Here is a 27,356-nt window from a genome sequence, read left to right as displayed (position 1 = left end):
AATCTTCATTACAGTCCTTCCTGAAAAAACCTTCCGTTTTTTTTGTGATTGGTGCGTGCAAAAATCCTTGATCTTGCGGCACACTTTCTTAAAAAAAATGCGAATTCAGAAGGTCGCGAGAACACAGAACGCAGTTGTGAGAACTGAGATGTGTGCGATGTTCCTGTTGGTCACCTGACCTCCGCCATTGTTTTGCCGCAAAGACTTCTGGGGCGTAAAGAGATTTCAGTGTGCACTCAATGCATCCTCGTTATCAAGAACACATCCAGGTATTTTTTATACGTCCTCTGAACTTGTGTTTCTTGGAATTGGAATTGAACTTCGACGGTTAATGATGACGTGCAGTGAGAATACAAGGACGCAAGATCGCTGAAGAAAGTATGAGAAACAGCCAATCACGTCACTTTATAACCTTCCCATGGCAACAGGGGACATGGCTGTGCTTGTGTGAATTAAATGCAAAATTTTTCAACTGTCTGCTAAGATATATGTGATTTTTGCTACAAAAATGCAAGGATTATGAAATCATGCAAGCCCCGCATATTTTGAGCACGGATATCTGCAATTTATGCTGCAAAAGTTCAGCATATTTTAAAAAATGCGGCCCCCGCATAAATATGCTAACTTCGGCTTATGCGTTGAATCATGCGATCACTGAATCATCCGATCGCTTAATCACGTTTTTCTGGAGGGACTGTCATTATATTGTTTATATTGTTTATTACTTGCCCAATAACTGATTTTTATTTATTTCTAACCAAAAAAAGTTGTGGATTGCAGCTTTTTGTTTATATAATGCATCACTTTCTTACTAGAGAAACTTTGCTCTTTTTTTCTAGGAAAAGTTGTTGATATTTATTCCAAATTTGATGTCATTGTAAGTATATGACATATTTATTTTGTTTTACTGTTAACTACATTGAATAAATTCTTGATTTTGACCATTGTGTGTGTTTTTAGAATCTTGCTGCTGAGAAGACGTACAATAATCTGGACATCAGCGTGACCCAGGCGCTCAAGCACAGGTCCCAGTACTTCGAAGGGGTCATGAAGTGCAACAGATTGGAGACGTTGGAGACGATAGTAGATAGGATAGTCAAGGCTGAGGTGAGTGGATTTGTGCATATTGGAGAAGATATACTGTAGAGCTGCTATTTGTTTTAAGTATTCAAGAGCTGATGTTTTTGTTTTAGATAAGTGCTCCTGTAGCTCAGATGGTAGCATCTCCATCCATTTTCCATCTATTCTAACAAAATATTACAGAAGTAACCTACAGAGATGCTTTTCCAGAGCTGTTTATTGCAATATAGATTTTTCCCCGATCTAAATATTTTAGAGCTGCTTGGTCCTAACACACAAGATGTTTACGCCTCTGTCTCCCTGTCTTCCATTAGGTGCACAGACTGGTTGTTGTGGATGAGAACGGCAGCATTGTGGGCATCGTCTCTTTGTCGGATATCCTCCAGGCACTCGTTCTCAACCCGGCAGGTATAAACGCCCAGCATTCCTAAAGCTCATTTCCTGCAGGACACTTCACCTTCCATCCCTCCCGCCCATACCACAGGTATTGCACTGCATGCCACAGCATCCTTGCTGGAAACCAGGAGACAGCGCATGATCGCTAATGGCTGCTGCTGTGCATATGAATGTATATGAGCAGGAAGCTCACTTTCCGTTTCTGAAGAGCCATATGCCTGTCACAAATAACTGGATTGTTTTGATTTAAAATAAATATAATAGATATATAACATGGCCTGTTTGTGTTTGCGTGCACGCCCACGATTCACCGCCTGTGATTTTGATAAATGAGACAGACCCTTCCAATGCAGAGCTCTGTCTGCTGATGCATCGTGTCCTTCAACTACACACACTGTGTCCTCTCAATAAACGCACACACACAGATAAATAGCAGACACAAGCATATCTGGAGTTCTGCTTTACAGTTCATTATAAAGTAAGATGACATTTACGTTTATGCATTTGGCAGATGCTTTTATCCAAAGCGACTTAAAGTGCATTTACCGTTTATCAGTACGTTTTAGCTGGAAATCGAATCCAGGACCCAAGCAATATCCATTTGTGGCCTTTGACATGATATTTATGCACATATAAGTAGGGTACCAAAGTCAGGTTATTGGATATTATAACTTTCTCATCTTTTGCACTTCTGAGAGGTCACTGTGTGCTGTCAGTCTGTCCGCCTGTGGATCTATAACACTGAATATTAATCGCTTCTGTGATACTGTGCCATGAATCTTAAGTAGCAGATGTGATGGTGCTAATATTGCAAATAGCATGCATGAATCAAAAGACATTTTGCCCTAGGAGTGTAATGCAGGGATGCTATCCCTGGATATATACACTCACCTAAAGGATTATTAGGAACACCTGTTCAATTTCTCATTAATGCAATTATCTAATTAACCAATCACATGGCAGTTGCTTCAATGCATTTAGGGGTGTGGTCCTGGTCAAGACAATCTCCTGAACTCCAAACTGAATGTCAGAATGGGAAAGAAAGGTGATTTAAACAATTTTGAGCATGGCTTGGTTGTTGGCTGCAGACGGGCTGGTCTGAGTATTTCACAATCTGCTCAGTTACTGGGATTTTCATGCACAACCATTTCTAGGGTTTACAAAGAATGGTGTGAAAAGGGAAAAACATCCAGTATGCGGCAGTCCTGTGGGGGAAAATGCCTTGTTGATGCTAGAGGTCAGAGGAGAATGGGCCGACTGATTCAAGCTGATAGAAGAGCAACTTTGACTAAAATAACCACTCGTTACAACCGAGGTATGCAGCAAAGCATTTGTGAAGCCACAACACGCACAACCTTGAGGCGGATGGGCTACAACAGCAGAAGACCCCAACGGGTACCACTCATCTCCACTACAAATAGGAAAAAGAGGCTACAATTTGCACGAGCTCACCAAAATTGGACAGTTGAAGACTGGAAAAATTTTGCCTAGTCTGATGAGTCTCGATTTCTGTTGAGACATTCAGATGGTAGAGTCAGAATTTGGTGTAAACAGAATGAGAACATGGATCCATCATGCCTTGTTACCACTGTGCAGGCTGGTGGTGGTGGTGTAATGGTGTGGGGGATGTTTTTTTGGCACACTTTAGGCCCCTTAGTGCCAATTGGGCATCGTTTAAATGCCACGGCCTACCTTAGTATTTTTTCTGACCATGTCACAAAGCTTGAATCATTTCAAATTGGTTTCTTGAACATGACAATGAGTTCACTGTACAAAAATGGCCCCCACAGTCACCAGATCTCAACCCAATAGAGCATTTTTGGGATGTGGTGGAACGGGAGCTTCGTGCCCTGGATGTGCATCACACAAATCTCCATCAACTGCAAGATGCTATCATGTCAATATGGGCCAACATTTTTAAAGAATGCTTTCAGCACCTTGTTGAATCAATGCCACGTAGAATTAAGGCAGTTCTGAAGGCGAAAGGGGGTCAAACACAGTATTAGTATGGTGTTCCTAATAATCCTTTAGGTGAGTGTACCTTCATGCTGAATTAATGTGAACTGAATAAAATTTTAACTGCCACAAGAACTTGGAAAAAATTGACATTATAATTTACTGGTGTGTGTGTGTGTTATTGTTAAAACTATTATTCTTGGTGTGAATTGGCTTTAAGGCTGCAGAAAGGTGCATTTTCAGGATTGTTCACCCCTCATCTTAAAGGCAAAGCTGAACCCAAATGAAGCAATATTAAAGAGCTCTGGAGCTGCTTTTTAATTTTCATTTTTGGGTGAACTATCCCTTTAAGTAAACATTTGCCTACTAGTGGTTATAAGAAGTATTGCAACTAAAAATACACCTACTTAACACAAAGTCTCTTCTTTGCATATTTGCAGGTATGAACAGGAAGGACAGTGAAGCAGAGACCGAGTGACGTTTGCCGAGATGGCCGGGTCATGTGACATCGCTTACTGAGACGGGTGTAGGAGTTAGCGGAGGCACACTGGAGGTCTTTAAAGATGTGTTGGCCGCATGTAAAGATGGAAGGAATGGATCCAAGAAACTGGGGCTTGACCTTAATGTGCGCTAATGGAGGGCAAGAGAAGGTTTAAAAGTTAGTTAGAGATTGGTTAAGAGACAGGATGAACGTATAGAGCAAAAAGGTGGATCATCTTCTCATTCAGAAGAGTACTGTGAGTTTTGCCTCTTGTATCACACTAAGCTTCTGCACGTACTCTATGATAAAGTATCATTTTAGTTAGATCTACAACTACGCCACCTGGTGTCAAAACAGTGCAGTGGCCTGCACACAGACATTGGGCTGGACCGTAATGGCCTCTTTGGGCAATGGGGGGGTGTTTGTGAGGTGCAGGTCATTCAGTAATAATCTCAGTATTCAATGCATGTTATGACGTTTATTCCTCATGTATATATGATTTTCTTGTGTATTTGTATGTTCGATTATTCCTGTTTTAGGAATAACAACCCCCCACAATCCTCTTTATATATGATATTTCTCTAAACGCAGACAGAAATGCTTAACGCTTTCATATCTGTCTATGGTGCCTTCTGTCTCCTAGTTATTATCGGCCACGACCGGTTGCCAATAGAACAAAATGAATAATTGAATGTTTGAAAATGTAAAAGTGAATGAATGTTAGACTTGATAAAAATCAAATGCCCCTCCTACCTTTGGCTGTTTTGGTGGGTGTCACATATTTTATTTATTGCATAGCTCCAAAGGTTTGGGTGTTCATAAATATCGTGATGTTTTTGGAAATGATGCTGTAAATGATAATTGAAATGTTTATTTATTTATATTTAACACTTAATTTTAAAAGTAATATTTAAGGTTGAACTATTAAGCCCCCTATGCAGTAAAACCAGTAAAAATGCAAGTTAAACTTAAAAGCCCACATTTGTTTTGTATGGTATGGAACATATTTTATGTTTATTGTATCGATTGTACTGTACACGCAAGGTAAAATTGTTTTGAAAAACTACAAGTGCCAGAGAAAGGTCTATTTTTTAATGTTGTTTAAATATGTCAGATTTTGTTTGGGTTCTTGTCATTCATGTTGTTGACACTGTCATATTTATCAATAGGTAAATGCACATCATTGGCATAAGAAGAATATGCTGTAGGATAATCTTGTCATAAAGATTCATTTTTATTTTACAGTTGAATAAAAAAATTAAATGAGTCTTCAAAAGTTTCCTTGTATTTTAAAGCTTGGCAAATTATAAAACAAAAAAATCTGAGATAAAGATAGATGCCCCTAATGTTTACATACACTTCCTCTGTTAAAGGAATATTCAATTTTCTTAAAAGAAAAATCCAGATAATTTACTCACCACAATGTCATCCAAAATGTTGATGTCTTTCTTTGTTCAGTCGAGAAGAAATTATGTTTTTTGAGGAAAACATTGCAGGATTTTTCTCATTTTAATGGACACCAACAATTAATACTTAACGTAACTCAACACTTAACAGTTTTTTCAACGGAGTTTCAAAGGACTATAAACAATCCCAAACGAGTCATAAGGGTCTTATCTAGCAAAACGATTGTCATTTTTGACAAGAAAAATAACAAATAAACACCTTTAAAGCACAACTTTTCGTTTAGGTCCGGTCCAGCGCGACCTAACGTAAATGCGTAGTGACGTAGGGAGGTCACGTGTTACATATATAAAACGCACATTTGCGGACCATTGTAAACAATAAACTGACACAAAGACATTCATTAGTATCAGTTGACATACAACAACGTAGGAACGGTCCTCCTCTTTCACCCCACTTGTAAACACTGGGGCGGAGTTTCGCGTTCATCCTCTGTGACCTCTTGACGACGTATTGCGTCGGGTCACGCTAGCGCATGACGACTGGATCTAAACGAGAAGTTGTGCTTTAAAAGTGGATATTTGTTAATTTTATTGTCAAAAATGACAATCGTTTTGCTAGATAAGACCCTTATGCCTCGTTTGGGATGTTTATAGTCCTTTGAAACTCCGTTGAAAAAAACTGTTAAGTGTTGAGTTAAGTATTAATTGTTGGTGTCTATTAAAGTCCATTAAAATGAGAAAAATCCTGCAATGTTTTTCTCAAAAAACATAGTTTCTTCTCGACTGAACAAAGAAAGACATCAACATTTTGGATGACATTGTGGTGAGTAAATTATCTGGATTTTTCTTTTAAGAAAATTGAATATTCCTTTAAAGTTACATTTGTTAAACCATTTGGGTTTATGGTTGAATGATAGCAATAAAAATCATAGTTTGCCAATCTGCTGTTGTAAAATGTGGTGTAGATGTTGCAGAAATCAACAGTTGCTGTCAGTTGGAGGCGTGGCAGGTCACGTGACTTGACAGTTGTGCCGCACACCTGTCGGGGAACAACACTCCTTTGATGCAAAGCTGTTGTACAAGAAGAACTGAATTGCGTACGTATTTCGGTTTATTGGCCTGTGCGTAGTTCACATGCTGTGTATTGTCTGTCTGAAAAAAATTCTGAGTCAGGACAGTGCTGCTGGTTCAGGATCATCCAGGGCTCTATTTACTATTTCTTACAGTGTTAACTACTAAAAGTTGCAATCCGTGACTTCCTCTCTATCGCCATCTGTTTAAAGGGACACTCCACTTTTTTTGAAAATAGACTGCTTTTCCAGCTCCCCTACAGTTAAAGGTGCATTGTGTAACTTTTTGAAGGATCCCTTGAAAGAAATGCAATAAAATCTACATAACTATATTATCAGTAAGACCTTTCATAATGAACCATTATGTTTTTATTACCTTAAAATAAGCAGTTTTCTATATACCCCGAGGGTCCCCTTACTTGGAAGTCGCCATTTTGTGCCACCATGTTTCTACAGAAGCCCTTAACGGACAAACTTTGTTTACAAAGTTGTCTCTGACAATGACGTGTTTGTCCTGTGGTGGCTACCGTAGCTTCTTTATACGTTTCAAAAGTAAGGGATGAGGCGTAGACTGAGCCGTTGGTTGCAATTTGAAACCTCACTACTAGATGCCGCTAAAATTTACACACTGCACCTTTAACCATTTGATTTTTAACGTTTTGGAATCCATTTTTAACATAGCTTAGCATAATCCATTGATTCTGATTAGACCATTAGCATCGCACTCAAAAATGAGCAAAGAGTCATTTACAGAAGAGACTCTTCTGTAGTTACATTGTGTATTAAAGGGATAGTTCGGCCAAAAACGATATTAAACCCATGATTTACTCACTCCCAAGCTGTCCGAGTTGCATATGTCCATCGTTTTTCAGACAAACACATTTTCGGATATTTTAGAAAATATTTTAGATCTTTCTGTTCATTAAATGTTATGTTACGGGGTCCATCAATAGTCCACGACCTTCAAGTCCAAAAAAGTGCGTCCATCCTTCACAAATTAAATCCAAACGGCTCCAGGATGATAAACAAAGGTCTTCTGTGGGTAATCCGTGCGGTGTTGTTGTAGAAATATCCATATTTAAAATGTTATTAACGTTATAAACTACCTTCCGGTAGCGCCGCCATCTTAGACTCAGGAGAGAGTATGAGCGTAGTGTACGCACTTTTCTTAGTGACGTATGACAAATTCGGAGGGCGGGGGCACAGAGAAGCAGCAGAGAAACTCTGTACGCTGCGTAAGCTCTCATCCTGAATGCGCATCACTCCAAAATGGCGGCGCTACCGGAAGGTAGTTTATAACGTTAATAACATTTTAAATATGGATATTTCTACAACAACACCGCACGGATTACCCACAGAAGACCTTTGTTTATCATCCTGGAGCCGTTTGGATTTAATTTGTGAAGGATGGACGCACTTTTTTGGACTTGAAGGTCGTGGACTATTGCTGGACCCCGTAACATTACATTTAATGAACAGAAAGATCTAAAATATTTTCTAAAATATCCGAAAATGTGTTTGTCTGAAAAACGATGGACATATGCAACTCGGACAGCTTGGGGGTGAGTAAATCATGGGTTTAATATCGTTTTTGGCCGAACTATCCCTTTAAGATCGACAGAAAATGAAAAGTTGTGATCAGATATGGCTACTATACTCTCATTCCAGCGTAATAATCAAGGACTTTGCTGCTGTAACATGGCTGCAGCGGGTGTAGTGATATTACGCAGCGCCTGAAAATACTCCCCTGCTATTGAAAGCTCCTACTAAGCTACTAATGGGACTATTTTCGGGGGCTGCGTAATATCATTGCGGCTTAATTTTCCGTCAGTAATATCAATAAATCATGTTTATAACTTACTGTTGAGAATCGGGGAGTGGTAAGCAGACAGTTTTCAACATTGATTTAAGGCACTTGCTCAATAATTGATTTTTGTGGTGTTGTTTTTTACCATAAACAGTTATGGAGCTTTAACAATTGAAGAGTTTCATTGCAAAACGAGATAACTCTGTTTTTTTAATTTTTCAGAAATCTTGTTTTTTGGTTGTGCATTCCAATTGATATCAATTCAACTGCAGTTTATTTTAACCTTCATAACTTAAAAAATACAGCTAAGTAGCACCATAAAACAAAATAATAACATGATAATATAATAAAACATGTTTTGACAAAAATGTTAAAAATGGATTTATCTCGTTTTGCAACGAAACTCTTCATATATAGGTCATAAGGTTTATTCCCATTTTGAATTCCTTAATTTAGTATTCAGGGCACTGATCAGAGAGTCGCCATTTTAAAGGGCTGCACCAGTCTTATCCCACAATGCACCACAAAAAAAAACATGAGAGTGTGTGTTTTTTTCACATTTTCTGATGAAATCTTACTAGCCAACTTGATACACCTTATGACGCGAGATAAGTTTTAAAAGGGTAAATATTTAATTATATTTTAACAGACAAATCAAAAGAAAGGTGCACATAAGCTACAGTATAGTTAATATGTAAGGGATAATGTATACTCAGCCTGTTATGTTATATGTAAGAAATAATTAACAACGGGCCATTGAATTATTCTGGAAAAAAAATACACAACCAAAGTGGTAAGTAAGGACTAGTTGACGACAGGCCGTTGAATTACTCAAAAATAATGCACACACTGGTAATGCGGTATGAAGCAAAGCGAATTATTTTCAAATAATTCAAGGACCCGATTCAATGTCACAAGACTTTTTTAAGATGTAAAATAAATCCTTGGTGTCACCAGAGTACGTATGTGAATTTCTAGAGCAAAATAGTACAATATAGATCATTTATTATAACATGTTAAATTGCCACTTTGTAGGTGTGAGCAAAAATGTGCCGTTTTGGGTTGTGTCCTTTTAAATGCAAACACTGATCACCATAATGGTGGTTTGATGAAATTGAAACTTAATTGTGCTGTCAATTATTTCTCTCTCTCTCTCTTTCCACCAAATGGCAGTGCCGTGGTTGGATAGTGCAGATTAAGGGGCGGTATTATCCCCTTCAGACATCACAAGGGGAGCCCAATCTTAATTACCTATTTTTCACACGCTTGCAGAGAATGGTTTACTAAAACGAAGTTACGTTTTTTCACACATTTTCTAGGTTGATAGAAGCACCAGAGAGGTAATTATAGCACTTAAACATGGAAAAAGTCAGATTTTCATGATGTCCCTTTCAAGACATTTCAAAGGTTAGGTGTGTTTTACAGGAAAATAATCTAAGTAAAACATTTCTCAACCAATCAGAATAAAGCATTCATAAACTGGTTTCACAGGGAAGTTACATAATAGATAATTTCTATGTACATTACAAAGCATAAAATATGCTTTTAAAAAGATAGGTTCTGTATCCATGTACTGATAAATACATAGATGAAAAGAGGAAAAATTACTTCTTGGTAAATCAAAATGTAAGCAGACGGCACACTGACAAAGTAAAAGCCAAACAAAATAACCAAAAATATTTTTCTACATGCACTTTACACAGAAAAGTATGAAAAAAGATTAAAAAGATAAGTTCGGTATATAAAAGAAAAAGATTTTTAAGGTCCTTGGTGAACTGTAAAAAAATCCCCTAAACACGACACAAGGCAACATAAAACAGAAGTAACATTTGGCTGTCTAAAGCAGGAAGGAAATATGAGACTATAAAAACTTGACCTAAATTTACGAGTGTCACGTTGTTGTTGTTTTTTTGCTTCGACAATGCTGCCATGATACTGCATGAATTTAAACTGCAGTATATTTAATAAAGTAAACTGTAGTATACTGTACTGTACTGTATATAATACTACACTTTGTAGACGTGTAGTATTCTATAATATAAATTAAAGTTAATTGATAAATTGTAGTAAATGTATACTTTAATATTTATATGGTTCTAAAACACTAAAATATATGACTTTTAGAGTCTTATATATACTAAATTATATTTCCGTATTTATTGATGTTGCTACACATAATGACAAAAGTCTTATAACGCAAGCTCAGATAACAATAAGTTATTAAGGGAAAGGGCGTTTTATATATATATATAGTACAGTAGTAAGCTACAAAAACAGCATCACCTCATTGAGGATCAAAACGGCTGCTAAAAATGAATGAGGTACTCAACTGATGGCGCGCGCTCTGTGCGCTTTGGTGAGGTTGGTTCCTGGTACGCGCTCATTGGTTCATTCGGTTGATGGGGATGGACACCTGACTCAAAATCTACTCGCTACTGATAACTGATCCATGCAACCATATAGACAGTGCACGTACGCAAGTTTCTTTCGATACGTTCAGACCTTCAAACATTAAGGTAAATTCAAGTGCTTTTATAGTATTTGAAATATAGGGACATGAGATATGTGATGTTTAATCGTAACTATTTTGCTTTTTATCTAGATGTGACTCATCCTGATTAACACTGCACTTAAAGTTAATGACTTTTGAACGAGGAAATACAATTTTATTGTGAACTGCATACTGATACGTACTGATTAAATCGCTTTTGATAAAATCATCTTTGAAATTAATGAATAAAGACTTTATTTTAAAAATGTGCAACAGTTATGATAAATTTTAAATAATACTCCTTAACGTCCTTCTGCGCGGTCATGTTAGCCTTTTTGTGCCAAAAATACCTTATAAAACATTCCTTCATCTTTAGAGTATTTAACCTAGATGGTAATATTACATTTTAAAACTAATTTTATCGTTTTAAATGTGCAGCCTATAAGCGAACGCATTGAAATGTGTGATGCGCGCGTGATGACTTTAATATTAGAAGTGTATTGTTTCACTTTTGTTATTGTTTCTTGATGTTTCTGTGCATGATATCACGCCCCCCTCGAAGCCATTTTAGTGCTTGTAGAATATTCTACTTCAGTACGTGACAGAGAGCACATAGTCCACGCGACCACTTGCTGCAAACCATCTCCTTATATTAAAAATAATGATGTGATGGAGCATTGGTCATGGGTTCGATCCCAGAGACCATTAAATGCTGTGGCTAAGGATAATTAAGTGGTTTTTGATAAAAGCTTCTTCCAAATGAATTAATGTAAATGTATAAAAGAATATATGGCAATTGCATGCATGAAATATGATCGTATAGATCATATTTCAACAATCAGAAGTACATGTCGGTGTATGTCAGTGTCCTCATAACTTCATTCCTGTATGTCGGACTCTTTGACTTTCGGGCACATGACATTTTCCACTTACATTGATTAACCTTGCAAACGCGTTCTCAGAAAAGCAACATACAGCACAAGGTCACAACTGTGTTCCACAACTGAGCTGCTTATCTGGTAGACAGCAAGCATATGGACAAGAATGCGCTCTCAACGCGCATGCTCCATATAGTCTAATATAGAGTCTCCAATAAGGTTACTGTATTGTATACCTGCAACTGTTTTGCTTGTTGGTCACTAGTGGTTGTCCATTATATTTCTGCATTAGATGCTGACTTCTCGTGCACTGGTGCGAGGGCTGCAGTGTGGATTGTGGCGGAGGGTGTCTACGTCATCTGGGGCATGGGCTGCGCACACACATGGTAACAGACTCACTCTTAAGAAGATTAAGAGCATTTAGCTGTCATTAGCAGCTTTATCCATTCATCAATATTTATTGTATTTGTTTATGCATTAGAATGTCACATTATTTAACTTTTTTTAGTGCTTTGTTCATTGTTGATGTATGTTTATGTGCTTTTGATAATTAGATGTCGATGTGATTGACTGCACCATTCCTCAGTACAACAACCGTCTGGATACTCCACTGCCTGATGTGCCATTTGTCAGAAGCCTTAATGCCGAACAGAAAAAGCTTAAGGAGAAAGAGAAGGGATCCTGGACCCAACTCACCAAGGAGGAGAAACTTGCCAGTAAATCTGCTTGGCTAATTTGACAATGTTTTATTTTTTAATCTTACAGTAGTAAATCAGCAAAGAATGCAGCTTCATCTGTCAGGTATAACAGAATGTAAAATCACCTTATTACTATATTGCAGACCAGGGGTTCTCAACCTTATGCAACTTATGGCCCACCAATAAATTTTTAAAAACATTCAGGTGACCACCTTTCCAAATATGATAGTATAATAACAGAATTAAAATTGTTCAACGGCATCCAAAAACGAAACAGTATTTTGCCTCACTATACACTGAAAAAATGATTTTCAAGAGGAGGATGCTTGGTATTTTTGTCTTGTTTTCAGTAAAAATATCTAAAAATTAAATTGGGATGCTTTTTCTTGACGAGCAAAATGACCCAAGAAAATAATTCTTTAGACCAAAAATATAACATTTAAGTGATTTTGTGCATAAAACAAGCAAAAGAATCTTACTTTTTTTTTAAACACTAAATTCAAGAAAAATTCAAGAAAAATTTGATTACCCCATTGGCAGATTATTATTATTTTGCTTGTTTAATGCACAAAATCACTTAAATTTGATGTTTTTGGTCTAAAAACTAGATGTATTTTCTTGGGTCGTTTTGCTCATCAGGAAAATCATCTTGATTTAAGAATTTTTGGATATTTTTACTGAAAACAAGACAAAAATACTAGGAACTTTTTTTTCTTGAAAATCATTTTTTTGCAGTGTAGGTCTGACATTCCTACTAAAAAATCCAGCTAAGACCAACATAAGCTGGTGAGCTGGTTTTGGCTGGTCTCCCAGCTTGGTTTTAGTTGGTATTGCTGGTGTAGCAAGCTGGTCTAGCTGTGTTTTGGTCACTTTTTAAGCTGGAAGACCAGCTGACCCACCAGCTTGACCAGCTTTGCCAGGCTGGGAGGACCAGCTTAGACCAGCTACTGCCACCTAAAACCAGCTACCAGCTTTTGCTGGATTTTTCAGTTGGGATTGCTTCCAATATACCACTGGCAATCATTTTCATCTGTAAAAAAGCTCTTATTTAGAATTTAGATATTTAAAGTAAAATATATTATGAAATATTCGTTGTACACGTACAAACGCGCCTTTATAAATGACTGAAAGTACACTGCACGTCACAACAATGATGCTGAATTGGCCCTGAGCGTCAATATTTAAACGGGATCACGTCAAAAAGTGAGATACCATGTGCGTTAAAAAGTGTACATTAGTCTTGTTTTTGTTTAAACAGGACTGTCTCCCACATTAGATTTCTATTCAGAAAACGATCCATTTACAGTGACGTAATGTTACTGCATCTGAATGAACAAACGTTATGACCTTGTGACGAAATTAGTGATGCGTTATTCAAACATAAATAGGTTCATTTTATTCTGAGCATTTTTTATCCATTTAAATTAATTTAATGCGAAAATAAGATGTGTATACGATATTTTGAAATATAAATAAAAATAATTTGGGGGTAGAATAACACTGTCCACGCGCCCCACCAGATGGCGCCATGAGGCCCACCGGTTGAGAATCACTGTTGTGGACTTTGACCGTGGGTGTGGAGGAAACAGATGCCAAAGGAATTATTATGTTTACACACCCAATGTTCCTGAAAAACAATTCTTCTTTTGATACACATTAACCTGTAGCTATAAACAGGCTTATACATTTAAAAGTATTTCACGTAAAGAGTAGGCTACTGTCATTTCTGAGTTAGGAAAACTATTTTTTTAAACATTTCATCTTATTTTAATATTAAATTGTCACTTCCCCCCAAAAAGTGTTTTTTGACATAAAATACTTAATGTAGTGCTGATCTTCCAACCAGCCAAAAGAAATTATTGAGATCCATTAATGGCTTGAAATGGCTGGTTAATGGCTTGGTAGAGCCCTTGTTCATTTTTATGAGTACACTGCAAAAAATCATTTTCAAGAAAAAAAATGTTAGAATTTTTTTCTTGTTTTCAGTAAAAATATCTAAAAATTTTAATTCTTAAATTAAGATGCTTTTTCTTGATGAGCAAAACGACCCAAGAATATAAGTCTAGTTTTTAGACCATAAATATCAAATTTAAGTGATTTTGTGTATAAAACAAGCAAAAAATCATCTGCCAATGGGGTAAGCAAAAAAATCGTGAACATTTTTCTTAAACACTAAATTCAAGAAAGTGTGCTTACCCCATTGGCAGATTTTTTGCTTGTCTTATGCACAAAATCATATTTTTGGTCTGGGGACTAGACTTGTTTTCTTGGGTCGTTTTGCTCATCAAGAAAAAGGTATCTTGGTTTGAGAATTTTTAGATATTTTTACTGAAAACAAGACAAAAATCTTGAAAATATTTTTTCAGTGTAGATGTTAATGTTGTTTTAAATGGTGGAATTAATATTAATAACTCAGTTATTATTGCCCTCTTTCTTGGCACCAGTATTTTTATTGTTTGCAACTCCAGTTTTCCAAATATATTCCTATTTTACCTAAGTGCAAAGTAGGCCAGTGGTTCCCAACCCTTTTCACTTCAAGGCCTCTAGTTGCCCACAACAATATTTGAAGCCCCCCCCACTTACTATTTTTTTTCCAAATAAATAGAATTAAAATAACTAGACAGGTGTATACTCGCTACTAAAATGGCCAAAAAAAGAAATATTTTTTATTTTAAGGCTTGTTTTGTCCAATTTTTAATAATTTTAAGTCATCTTGAGGCCCCCTTGGAAATCTGCTGAGGCCCCCCTGTGGCCCCCGGTTGGGAAACACTGAAGTAGGCTATTATTATGCAGTGCAGACTAAATGAGAAACGTGGTCACAGGTTTGATTCCTAGAGAATACAGGAATTAAACAAATGTATAAAGTCACTTTAGATAGAAGCTAAATCTGTAATATAGTAAATGGGTCATGAGTCTCGGGAATTATAGCGATAATGGAAGCTATAATAATGACACCATGCAAAAAAGCCCAGGTAATGAATTTATTTTCCATCAGATGGCACTGTGGTCTAATTTGTCCAAAATAAATGTTTGATATTTGGGTTCAAGTGCCTTTTTCAATGCAAGGCCCTAAATCATCAAAATAATTGAACTGTCTTTACAGTATACAGACTCACACATGAGTTGTCATATCCAGAGATGAGAAGAGGCTCCAAAGAGTGGATGACAGTTGTTGGGGGAGTTTGCTTCTTCCTGGGATTCACAGGGCTGTTGGTGTGGTGGCAACGTGATTATGGTGGGTTTATATTTGTGTATAAATTCATATAGGCATACACATAGACATATATGGAGGGCTCATTGATCTATTGGGCAAAGGACAAAAATGTTTGCATTTTTTAAAACCGATTTCAATGGTTTATGACCTATGTGAAGTACAAAATTGTAACTTTTTAAAATAAACTGTTTATTGTCATAAGTAACTGTGAAAAGCATTTAAAACGCGGTTTGAAATAAAAACCGTTATTGTGCTTTTTATCACTGCAGCTTCCCTAATTTACTTAATGTGTATAGAGCCTACCCCCAATTTTCAATTTCGTGCATACGATTTAGCCCGTGTATGTTTACAGGCATACATCTCCATGTGTGACATCCTGAAAAATCCAACTCGCAAACATTAGCAGATTATAACGAGACATTTATAAGTGATCGAACTTCAAACGTTTCATCATTTCTAGCACTGCGTTCACACCCATTCGCTTTGATGTGAGATCCGGTTGGATTTAATCATGCTGATGATTTATTCATTAACCCAATCTAAAATAAGTGACATTTATTGAATCTTAAATCAATAACGCCTGACATAACATCAATTAAGCTTTCGCTAAATTAAGGCTTTCCACTAATGTTTTCTTGCCTATATCCTTTATATTGTGCCCAGCCCCATCAGACCATCTCAGAGTAGAGATCTCTCTGATATCATCTGTCAGGTGAAGGAATCTGCTGGGCTCTTTAACCTGCAGCACACACTCCCCCATCTGAAATAATTGGACTGGGACGTGTTTTCCAGTCAGCGGTGAAAAGATAAGGAAGGATGGAAAGATACGTGTTTGAGCCCCAGATTCGGTTTTTGAATCCCTTTAGACCCAGCTGAACTTCTTCACTTGCAAAATGATAAAAAGCTTTTCAAGGCTCTTTGCCTGCGTGCATGCTTAAAACAGACGGAAAGGGGCTGACACGTCTGAAACGAATGAGTGTGCATTGCGTAGCTGTTTGGATAAGCGTGTGAGAAAGTCTCCATCTTTGTCTCAGAGGCCCTGACTCTTTGAGGAAGGAAGTCAGCGCTACACCTCAGGAGAGGAAAATAACGCAAAAAAATAACAGATAAAAATGGGAGAACAAAATGGCGAGGATCCTTTGGGGGGAAATGGGGTGTAACCGCGTCAAAGTGAGAAAGGTACAGTAGTCCAAAAGTCAGTTGTCGGTTAAGTAATGGGTATTTCCCACACTGTCTGGGTCGTGTCGCAACTTGAAAACCTCTGAACGCTGCTCATTAGGGTTGGTAAGACTAGTCTAAGGTTGACTTAAGCAAAGAGGGAGATAAATAGGTGGGGTTTTTTTGGAAACACGTGGGATGCAGTCACGCCCAAGGCACATTAATATCCTCTGTTGCATAAAACTGAACAGATTTTTACACATACCTCAGGGCAGGTGCACTGGATCCACCTAGCAAACGAATGTCTATTTGCATGACTTCTTTGATGAATATGTGGCAAATTCTGCCTTAAGGGGTTTCAATTTGGGAGAGGCTCTTGAAAAAATGACAAAAAACCTGAATACTGGTTATATACCAAGATTTTAATGCATCATTCTTCTAAATTTTGTTAGACCTGACATTGCAACCATAATTTGCCCTCCTTTTTCCACCGAGTGCATTTATTAGCTTGCTTTTTGCATGAACCAGGTCTGTAATATTCTCGCTAGTGCATGGTGTGCAGACACAATCACTCTTTTTAATTTGTTTATTTTTTCTAGTTCCTTGCCTGGAGGATATAACTCCAGCAGAAAACTGTCAGATGCTGCCCTCTGTTAGGACAGTTAATTGCTTGCTTTTCTGTGTCCACAGCAGCACACGAGGGGATTTTGCACAGTTAACTGTCTCTTTCACACCTCTTAATTTCTGTGACATGTTTTATTTAATGGTATAGCAGGGTTGTCCCTTAAGACTTTCGAGCACTTGCTACAGTCGTGTTTGGTTAATATATCTTCTGTTTCAAACACCTCACCACCAATTGTATTAAATGTTTAATTGTGCAGAATTGCCTAATGAGCTCAAATTGATCTAAAGTCAAGTCATGTGGTTATTGTTAAAGAAACATTCCAGCACAATCTATAGATGTGTTCAATAATGATACCCCGCCCTTTTAACACAATGCACGGGGGCAAAAGCAAATCGTACAAAAACGTACAAATTTGAATTAATACGATTAAAGGTACAGTGTGTAAATATTAGTGGCATCTAGTGGTGAGGTTGCGAATTGTAACCAACAGCTCAGTCCACTGCTCACCCCTCGCTTTTGAAACGCATAAGCTACAGTAGCCGCCTCCGGAAAAACATGTCATTGACGGAGACAACTTAGCAAAAAAAGTTTGTCCGTTAAGGGCTTCTGAAGAAACATGGCGGCACAAAATGGCGACTTCCACATAAGGGGACCCTCGGTGTATGTAGTTAAAAACGTCTCATTCTAAGGTAATAAAAACATAATGGGTCATTATAAAAAGGTCTTTATTCACCACTGATAATATAGTTTTTTTATATTATTTTGCATTTCTGTCAAGAGATCCTTTAAAAAATTACACACTGCACCTTTAAGCTTCCTCTGCGTAAAAGATGTATTGCTACTTTTGCAAGACTCAAAATGCAGATGACATCAAAGATCAAATGATTTCTCGAATCGCTCTCGTGGAACTTTGATGTCGGTTCTTGCGGTGCCGCGTGGGGTCGAACACATCAACAATCATAGCAATTCGTATATATTTTATGCAGAAGCTATACGTATAAATTCGTATAACCAATTTTGTACATTGTAAAAAAATTCCGTAGAAATTACAATGTTATTGGGTTGGGTTGCCGGTAATTTACCGTAGATTTACATTTATGTTATTTACTGGCAAAAATTTGTTCAAAGTTAAATAAATTTTAAATATTAACAAGTATTTATCTTTACAGAATAAAACTATACAATAACAGCCTCATGCAAAGCATTCTGGGAACCAGAAATCATCATCAACCTTTTTCTGTTTTTTGCTTCAGATTTTGTTTCCCAGAATGTTTTGCTTGATGCTGTTTTTTTAGTTTTACTCTATAAAGACAAAGACTTGTAAATGTTTAATGTTCATTTAACTTTGAAAAAAATGTTGCCAGTTAAAAACATACATTTAAATCTACGGTAAATTACCGGCAACCCAGCTGCAATTTCTACGGAATTTTTTTTACAGTGTACGTTTTTGTATTATTTGCTTTCACCCTTGTGACGTTGGGTTAAAGGCGGGGTGCATGATCTCTGTAAGCCAATGTTGACATTTAAAATCACCTAAACAAACACGCCCCTACCCCAATATAACCTAGACCTTCTTTTGGTAGACCCTTCCCAAACATACGCATCCCAGGCAACGATGTCGGTTAGTAGACACACCCCTTACTGCTGATTGGCTACAAGTGTGTTTTGGTACTCGGCCCGACTCCCTTTTCCAAAGTGTTTTTCAAAAATCATGCATACCGCCTTCAAAGGGCGAGATTGGGGTGGAGAATCACTATTGGGTTTTTTTCTAATAATCTGACGTTTTGTAAAAATTCTTATTCGTAAATTCCTGTGAGATCAGGTTGAACATTCTGAGCTAAATATAAGTTGAACTTTACCTACAGCATCTAAAGCACTACAAATACAAATCACTACGTCATGTGTTCTTGTATTCAACCTGTAATAATTTCTATAATAGGGTCTTTTATCATGTTGTGTCTTTTTTACTCACAGTGTACGGTGATGTTCCACACACTTTATCTCCTGAGTGGGTCGAGAAGCAGACACAGAGGATGATAGACATGAGGGTGAACCCCGTCCATGGGTTCTCTAATAAGTGGGACTATGAAAAGAAACAGTGGAAATGAATCAGTTGTACTTTGATGACAATGATTGTATCAACTTTACCAAAATATCCAAACTCAGTAATGCTGTATAACCTGCAGCCTTAATACTTCAATAAATGCACTGAATATACTTGAGTATTTTGGCTTTGTACTGTTTGTACTAAGAAGAAAGCACATGTTTGTTACATTGTTACTTTGAAAATGTATGTGCTAACATGATTGGCTTAGATGTTTCAGGAATTAAGGATTTACAATTTGTACGTGCAAAACCAAGAGTCAGAGTAGCTTTATTGTCCTTTCAACCTAAAACAGGTTGTACAAGGTTAAATAAAACAACAATTCTTCAGAAAGTGCTACACATGACAACATTTGACATAGTGCTGATAACTGTACATATTATCTTTTATAAGAACTAAATGAGTTGCTATTACACACCCCAATGGTCAAAAAATGGGACCTTGCTGTCCCCGGGGCGGTACCTTTGCAAAAAGTACACTTACTTCATACTTCATTATTATTACCTTAGAGGTGCATACAATAATAGTTCCAGATAGTGTATATTAGGACCTAAAAGGTATATACACATATATGCACTGTACCTGAATGGTACAAATTAGGACCATTATAAAGGGTATTGTTTCAGTGATAGCTTGGGAACATTTATTTTACCGTTTACTGACAGTATACATCCTGTAAAGTGCATACATGCAAACAGTAATAACTATTATAGGACACTTAAAACAAGGCACATTAGTGGGGAATTGAATAAATATATAATAAATATATTTATACTAATCTAAGGGGGTTTAATGCTTTAAAAAATCTTAATTTGCATTGTATGATTTTTTTATTTGTAATATTTAGTACGGTTACCATTACAAGGCACACACTGTAAGAGCAAACATGTAGGCATTTTCTTCTGTTAATGCATTAGAAGTAAATTAAGATGTAAATAGATTATGCTGTAGGGAACTCATAAATTATGAAAATGATGACGGGTTGAAACTACCTAAACAAGTTTTACCTAATAACATAGTTGAGACTGAGGTCCTAAGGGAGGAATAAGGTTTGCCAAAGATAAAAAGAATGTAAAGAGGACTGACAAAGTGCACTTTAACCACACCGTAAAATGCATGCGGAGTCTCCTGCGCTACGCAAAAATGGATGAATGAGTGACGTAGCCTAGAGGAAGTGCCGCCCCCATTGAGCTCGTACCTTCAAACAGTCACTCACTTTCAACAGTTCAACAGAGCGCCGCTTCAATGAAAGCGCCAGCCTCCATACATGTGACGGAGCACGCTTAAATCCTGCAGGACTGCACCACGATCCGTACCGTAGCAACACGTAAGCAAACCCGCACCGAGGATACGCACGCGTGCATTTAACACAGAGATTGCGCGTTGACTTGGTTGCTATTTTTCTCTTCCGTCTTTTCTGGGACCTCGAATGTCAGTGGAATATTACTCTGTTTACCCTTGGAAAATGTAAATGCGTTTGTTCAAACTGCTTTAATTTTGTGTCGTAACGTAAGAGACGTTTTGCAACGGGCTGGATGTTCACTGTCTGGGGCGTACTGGAATACAAGCGCGAGTTTCAGGAGTGAACGCGTCCCAATGAGCGGACATTCCTCGTGCCAAGCTCGAGACGCTATCGGATCTCCTTTGAAGTTCGTGCGCGCGCTGCAGTAGCAAGCTGTTCGTCTGCGCGCACTGCGCCTACAACTCAGAAGCGCGAACATTTCTGGCTATAAAGTTGAATATATCGTTTATATGCTTTGTTTTCAATGAATGTAATACTCAATTACATTGTTTTATTCAAAAAATTGCGTTATGGTGAAAGAAACCAAGTTTATATTCGCTGGACGATGCGAATATGAGAGATTTCTGAGCTTTTCCTTGTGAGCGACCGTTAATTTCTTTCAGTCAGAATGTACTTTCAATAACCGACTATTTTTTCCCCAACTTAAACACGTTTTTAATTGTGTTTAATCACGATGGCCAACGAAATTCGTTACGACAGTCGTCATATCGTGGAGAAATACATTAACCATAAACTTTTAAAGAAAGGGTACGTGTGGAAATGTCAACCTTCAGCAGAGGAAGATGACGCGCATAACGGAACCGAGGACTCCACTCCGAACTCTGACAGGAGAAGGCTTCAGGCTCCCTCAGCCGGCGGGGGTAACAATGAATGCCTGCTAGACCACCGGGTCACTCGCACCGACCCCCATTTGAGACTCTATCGGGCGTTACGCGAGGCTGGAGATGAAATAGAAAGGATGTACCGTCGGGAATTTGAGGAGATGTCCATTCAGATGATAATCACTCCTAATGCAGCCCAGCGAAGTTTTATAGCCGTGTCTGAGGAGCTCTTCAGGGATGGAGTGAACTGGGGTCGGATTGTGGCTTTCTTTGAGTTTGGTGGGACCATGTGCGTGGAGAGCGTTAACCGGGAGATGGCGTCCCAGGTAGACAATATTGCACACTGGATGACGGACTACCTGAACGGGCCTCTGGAAAACTGGATCCAGGAAAATGGTGGTTGGGTAGGTTTATGACCATTCAATCGTGACCTTTGTCCAATACATTTATGATTTTCTTAACTGCAGATTGAAATCATAACAGTTAGAAGAAACCATGCAGTTTTATTGAAATTGTGTCAATGTCATTATCAAGTACTACTACTACTACTACTAATAATTACAATTGCATAATGCAAACTGAGTTTAAAGGTGAGTTCAAAAACACACTGTAGTACAGATGCAATAAAATGGACAATAGAAATATATAAATTTTAAACAGGCACTAATAAAACAGCCCAGTAAGAGAGTTGGTCAGAGTTTAGTCCCCAAGCTTTTATTTTGACAGTTCAATCAAAGGTAAAGATTGACGGTTCAATTAAGGTTAACCCCGCCTCCACTTTTCAGTAGTTCATTTTAGAGTTACAAACACTTGCTCAGTTTTAAGGATGTGGTCAGTCTTTGCTTTAGTTAGACATGCGTGGTTATTATTAAATCTTAATGGTTGTTGTAAATAATTCCAGCAAAGATTTTTCTCTTATAGTCTAAAGAGAAAAGACAGCGTATAGAGAATCTGTCCTAGCTTTTGCTCAAGGTCGAGCCGATGATATGAGCTCTTGCTGTGATTTGTCAGCGTGATAGTTTAAAGGACATACTCTTATTTGAACTTTCTAGACAAAATCTGAAGGCACCCGGTGGGTTGAATGAATGGTGGTTCTGGAGTTAAAAGCTTCTGTTTTCAAAACAAGCAAACACCTTTTGATTCTTTTTTCTCCCATTTTCCTCCGAATTTTAACAGTACCCTTTCACTTTTACTGCAGTGCTTTTGTGCTGAATTATTTACGGTTGACTATAAATTGGAGTAGCACATCATGGATGCGTAGCTCCTGTATTGTCGGACTCCACCCTATTCATGCATGCACAACAGAACCTCCTCAGTACCCCGGTCTAAAAAGACGAGGTGATTTGTGGCATTAAAACTAAATTGTAATTGTGCATTTTATTACGTGTGTGGTTCGCAAATCTATTCATTTTTGTTTGATGTTATGATATTATGTGAGATGGTGCAGTCTTCATACTGCAGACTGGATGCTAGCCCAGTTTCTTGCTGTCTAGTACAGCTGTACAGCTGTGCAGGTGGCCCAGCAGAGCCATTATTCCTGTCTGAACGAAAGGTGTGCTGGGACTGAATTAATGATGGTCATTACTCACCACATCTGCTCCAGGTTGGACGGGTTCAAATGGGCTCTGATAAAGTGTGGTGTTGAGAGAGCCAGCAAAAATAGCCATATACAAACACTCTCCAGACACATAATTTTATTTTTAGTCTGTATAGAGCAATTAATTTAAGTCAGTTATAATTTCATAATAAATGGATGTCTGGCTGTATTATAGCTGCCTAAATCGGTGTGTTTTTGTCTACATGATCTTGACTATATATCAGCTCAAGTCATTCCTTCAGGTAAAACAAAGCAGAGCAATTAGGACACAATTAGCAGAGAAGCATTTTAATAAGCTTTTAACACATGCCTGCATTATTCACCACCTCAGCACTTTTATCCAAAGGCAATAAATGATTTATTTATTTCATTTTGTCATGAAAAGCACATCTACAGTTTGCATTAAAGACTCTTATTGCTGGGAGAATTGGCTTGCTCATAAGAGTTATATAGTCTGTCTTTAAAGGTGCAATATGTAACACATTTGCAGTAAAATATCCAAAAACCACTAGGCCAGTGTTATATATTTTGTCCAACTGATTATTATCAATATCTGTAATTACTTGTAAATCGTGAGAAAATTGCCATTCAAAACATTGACACGGGGCAGTGCAGTCTCCTGTCAATTACGTTAATATCCACGTGACCCTTTGTTACCGACTTTACTGACATAAAAAGCACATGACAACAGTGTCGTGTACAAATGCGGAAGTATGCGTTAGCGCCTGTCGGGCTGCAAGCTTGTTTATGGATTAAGATTACTATTTACCGTCTGCCGCTGGTTGTGTCAGCAAAGACAGCTTCCGTAAGCGTACGGGCCAACCAAACGACCCAAGAAGAGTTTGGAACAAGACGAGAAAAAGAATGAGGAATAATATGAATGTTGCATTATCTGGATAGAGAGAGCTTCACGACAACATTTAACTAGACAGATATGCTGATCTTGCTTGTGTTTAACGCGACGGGTGAGTTGTTTTGATTCGTAACTCTAATTGTATGCTATTAAATCGATCACAAGATTAGTGTGTAGATTGTAATCAGTGCATCTTCCCGCGGACGATATAATGCACATCAAGTACTGTACAGCAATAAGACACTTACTAATAAAGTAGAGTTTGGTACTGTACAGTCTATCATAATTTTACATCATAACCTTACAATAAGATTTGTACTGTCAAACCATTATGTGAAAAATCATTTTAGATTGTAAGTTTGAACATTTAATTCTGTGCTGTGTTAACACACGAATTTGGACTCATACTGTAACATCTATGACTAACAATTTCGTTTTGAACATCAAATATAACATTTTATATTGAAATAAAAAGATGTCATCAAACGCAACATTTTATAAGACTTAATTACCTTATCAGTCAACGTGATTTTTCGTTTGCATTAATGGCCATCAGCGGTTGAGTTAAAGACTACAAATCCCACAATTCCACGCTGGTTCAGAGCGTCATTAATCAACGTCATTTGTTGATATTGCCGTTTTGGCGCCATCTAGTGGCGAAAATTCCATCTTTAACAGCTTTCATAAATGTCGGATTTTTTTAAGTGCTGAGATTTTTTTGACATTGATATAATATATACTCTCTCACAAGGATGTTTTATAATAGATTTCTTCTGTAGCTGGTGGAAGTTTGGGCCCATTTGCTTGCGTCAAAAACTGCATTTAAAGTTTAATTTGTGCAGATTTGTAGGGACTTTTATCTCCACAGAGGAAGCATCAGTGGAGGGTCAGTAAAATTGTGCACCAAATTCTTTTATAGGGATAGTTCAAGAAGAAAATGCGTATGATTTAAGTCTATCACTTGACAATTAAGCATGTCAGTCGTTTGTGTCAGTATTCATCTTATCCATAAGACAGTCAGTCCTTCAGTGTGTCAGAAAAACCTTCAATGTTACCTTAATTTGGTCACATGGCATTACTTTTTTCCTAGAAACACACATACTTTGACTTTGTAAATCCTGGTTTATTGTCCTTCTTTAAATTAAGGATTCATTAATGGATAAAGCCTCTCAGTGGAGAATGCATGATTCAGCTGTAACTGTGTCTCATTACTGTTTTTCCTGCCTCCCTCACATAGATATACCCATTACCCAGCATGTTTTTCAGATCTTCATCTTACTCCAGGTCATCTCACCAAATAAATGTGCTTTAAAGTTCTTAAGAATTTTATAGACAGGTTCTGTTCATGCTGATAGCCCTTTTATTGTACACTGACACAATTATAGACCATTTTAGACATTAAAAAGAAACAAGAGATGCAATTAACTTGGAAAGATGAAGGGATGATAATGTAATTCTTTTTAACTCTTTCCTCACCAGTGTTTTTGGAAAAAGTTGCCAGCCAGCAGCAGCATTTTTTTATTTTTACAAAAGTTCAATGCCTTCCAGAAAGAATGTCTTTCTTCTTTAAATATATAAACATACAATATATCAAGTTTTTTTAAACAAAAAAAGTTTTGTCCTATATTAATTTGTTCTCTTTTTATCACCTCTTAAATATGGGTAGGATTCTTTAAATTTTAAACAGAAAGCTGAGATAATCAGATCGGATTAGATTCAGAATGAAGATCAAAACATGCACAGAGTTTTTATTGTTTTTGGATCTGTTAATTCTAAGCTGCATTAAATTTGTGTTCCTGATGCTTTTTTGGTTGCTGTTTTATTTTTCAAACTCGACCAGGCTCGAACAATCACATTCCCCACGAATAAAATTGTGGGACACAATGAATCTCTGGAGACAGAAAGGCACTGTCCCAAATGGCGCACTTCATGTGGACTTTCGGACTCGTGGCCTTAATTTGCGCGTTCTCGCTCAGTCTACAAGTCTGTAGGGTGTCCCATCTGTAATTTTTACACTCCGAAGTGTGCTCATCAGCGCCCCCTTGAACCCTTAATGCCCGCACTGCAGCAGGCTTTGCACACTTTACCAACCCAGAAGTCCTTGCGAAAAAGCAATCAGACCAATCAGACGACGGAAGGCAGGAGTTCACACTGATGGGCAACTTCTCTTCCTATTTCGGTGTGATGCTCGAGTCTGTCCCAAAATAGGGCTTATTCGATTTACGTCATCAATGTTCGCGGCGGCCATATTGTTGACATAAAACTGTCAGTCTGTCAATTGACAAGCGAGGCAGCGTGGGTATTATGCATGGTATTATCGGTGTCATTTTTTTTTAAAACCGCGCGATGGTGTGTGGTGTAATACACGGATGTTCTAACAACAGCAAAAAGAACCCCGGAATTAGTTTTTATGCGATACCGACTGTCAGAAAACATGAAAGGAAGGAGACAGAGGAGTTGAACCAGCGTAGGAGAGACTCCCAACAGCAAAGTCTGTCCCCATCATTTTACCACAGGTAACGTTAGGGATATATGCTCACAGCAAAGTCTGTCCCCATAATTTGATCACATATGGTTAGCTGTAAGCAGTGGCTGAAACTGCTCTTTCAAATAAGCTGCCATAAATATTAAATTAGTATTAATAACTATATTAACATAATAATAGGTCTGGCATTGATAGGGAATTAAGGGCCGTTCACATAGTTTTGAAAATCTTTTATATTAAACAGAATAGCGGAGCTCACACCAAAACTATAACGATACAGATACAATGAACGACATCATTGGGATCACTTTCTGAGCGATTTTTCCCACCTGATTAAGGATAAACCATTGATAGCATTAAAATCTATTTGAACTTCAAGTGCACGGCCACTTAAAATGACAGTGAAGCTCATTGCTCTGCTCTATAACATTAGATTACCTCCAGTTGCTGTGAAAATTGACTACGTAATGCTTTTTAATCTATTAAATTAACTAACTGTTATGCCAAAAGGTAAGAGATTACACAAACTATTAGATTCACTGTTTAGCGTTACGCGAAACGCAGCGTGTTGAGGACTGCAAAAGTTTTTATTACAAGCAATATTAAAGGCAAGTGATTTGCGCGAGTGCCGTGAGCGAATTAGCATAAACGTATTGTTTGGTGATGTGGACGATGATATAGTTATCGTTATAGTTATAATGTGAACGGCCCTGTGCTTGTATGATGAATGCGAATACTGTATGAACGATATAGTTATAAATATCCGGATAAGTTACGGCTGGCAATAAGGACGGATCTTTACTTAAGGCTATTGGGTCTATTTTATATTGTTCTACAATAATCAAGCTCATCTTCTCTTAATACAGACGAGATTAAGCCATTAGGCTACTGCTCCCCTCGACTCAAATCTACGTGCGGCTAGGGGCAGGACAG

General features: G+C 37.6%; 3 protein-coding genes across 5 annotated transcripts in view; all 3 read left to right on the top strand.

The window, feature by feature from the left end:
- Positions 1-5,180, top strand: part of prkag2a (protein kinase, AMP-activated, gamma 2 non-catalytic subunit a) — a 73,078-nt gene extending 67,898 nt beyond the window's left edge. For 2 of the 3 annotated variants that reach the window (XM_055181462.2, XM_055181463.2), the window contains 4 exons: positions 840-877; positions 961-1,107; positions 1,395-1,488; positions 3,873-5,180. In XM_055181462.2, the coding sequence (XP_055037437.2) occupies positions 840-877; positions 961-1,107; positions 1,395-1,488; positions 3,873-3,910 (317 nt within the window). In that variant the 3' untranslated portion in view covers positions 3,911-5,180. Of the gene's footprint in view, positions 1-839; positions 878-960; positions 1,108-1,394; positions 1,565-3,872 lie in introns of all 3 variants that reach the window. The other variant, XR_012368002.1, reaches the window with a different exon arrangement.
- A 5,391-nt stretch (positions 5,181-10,571) lies between these two features.
- cox4i1l (cytochrome c oxidase subunit 4I1, like) lies at positions 10,572-19,482 on the top strand. Its single transcript, XM_055181649.2, has 5 exons — positions 10,572-10,712; positions 11,858-11,951; positions 12,120-12,281; positions 15,367-15,498; positions 19,235-19,482. Exons 2-5 carry the CDS (start codon positions 11,858-11,860, stop codon positions 19,366-19,368), a joined length of 522 nt encoding a protein of 173 aa, XP_055037624.2. The 5' UTR covers positions 10,572-10,712; the 3' UTR covers positions 19,369-19,482.
- A 1,081-nt stretch (positions 19,483-20,563) lies between these two features.
- bcl2a (BCL2 apoptosis regulator a) overlaps positions 20,564-27,356 on the top strand; it is a 56,483-nt gene continuing 49,690 nt past the window's right edge. The window contains exon 1 of the mRNA XM_055181648.2: positions 20,564-21,892. Within this exon, the coding sequence (XP_055037623.2) occupies positions 21,341-21,892 (552 nt within the window). The 5' untranslated portion in view covers positions 20,564-21,340. The remainder of the gene's footprint in view (positions 21,893-27,356) is intronic.

This window comes from Misgurnus anguillicaudatus, chromosome 25 (genome assembly GCF_027580225.2).
Source record: "Misgurnus anguillicaudatus chromosome 25, ASM2758022v2, whole genome shotgun sequence".
In the NCBI taxonomy this organism is placed as follows: Eukaryota; Metazoa; Chordata; class Actinopteri; order Cypriniformes; family Cobitidae; genus Misgurnus; species Misgurnus anguillicaudatus.
The sequence above is the reverse complement of the archived record's forward strand: the minus strand, read 5'-3'. Positions and strand labels throughout refer to the sequence as shown.

What these genes read in the sequence shown, in the direction of transcription:
- cox4i1l (XM_055181649.2), top strand. Translation starts at nt 11,858, where the DNA reads ATGCTGACTTCTCGTGCACTGGTGCGAGGGCTGCAGTGTGGATTGTGG. An exon ending in ATGGGCTGCGCACACACATG is followed by an intron (nt 11,952 to 12,119) that starts GTAACAGACTCA and finishes TTTGATAATTAG; the next exon opens with ATGTCGATGTGATTGACTGC. An exon ending in CAAGGAGGAGAAACTTGCCA is followed by an intron (nt 12,282 to 15,366) that starts GTAAATCTGCTT and finishes CTGTCTTTACAG; the next exon opens with TATACAGACTCACACATGAG.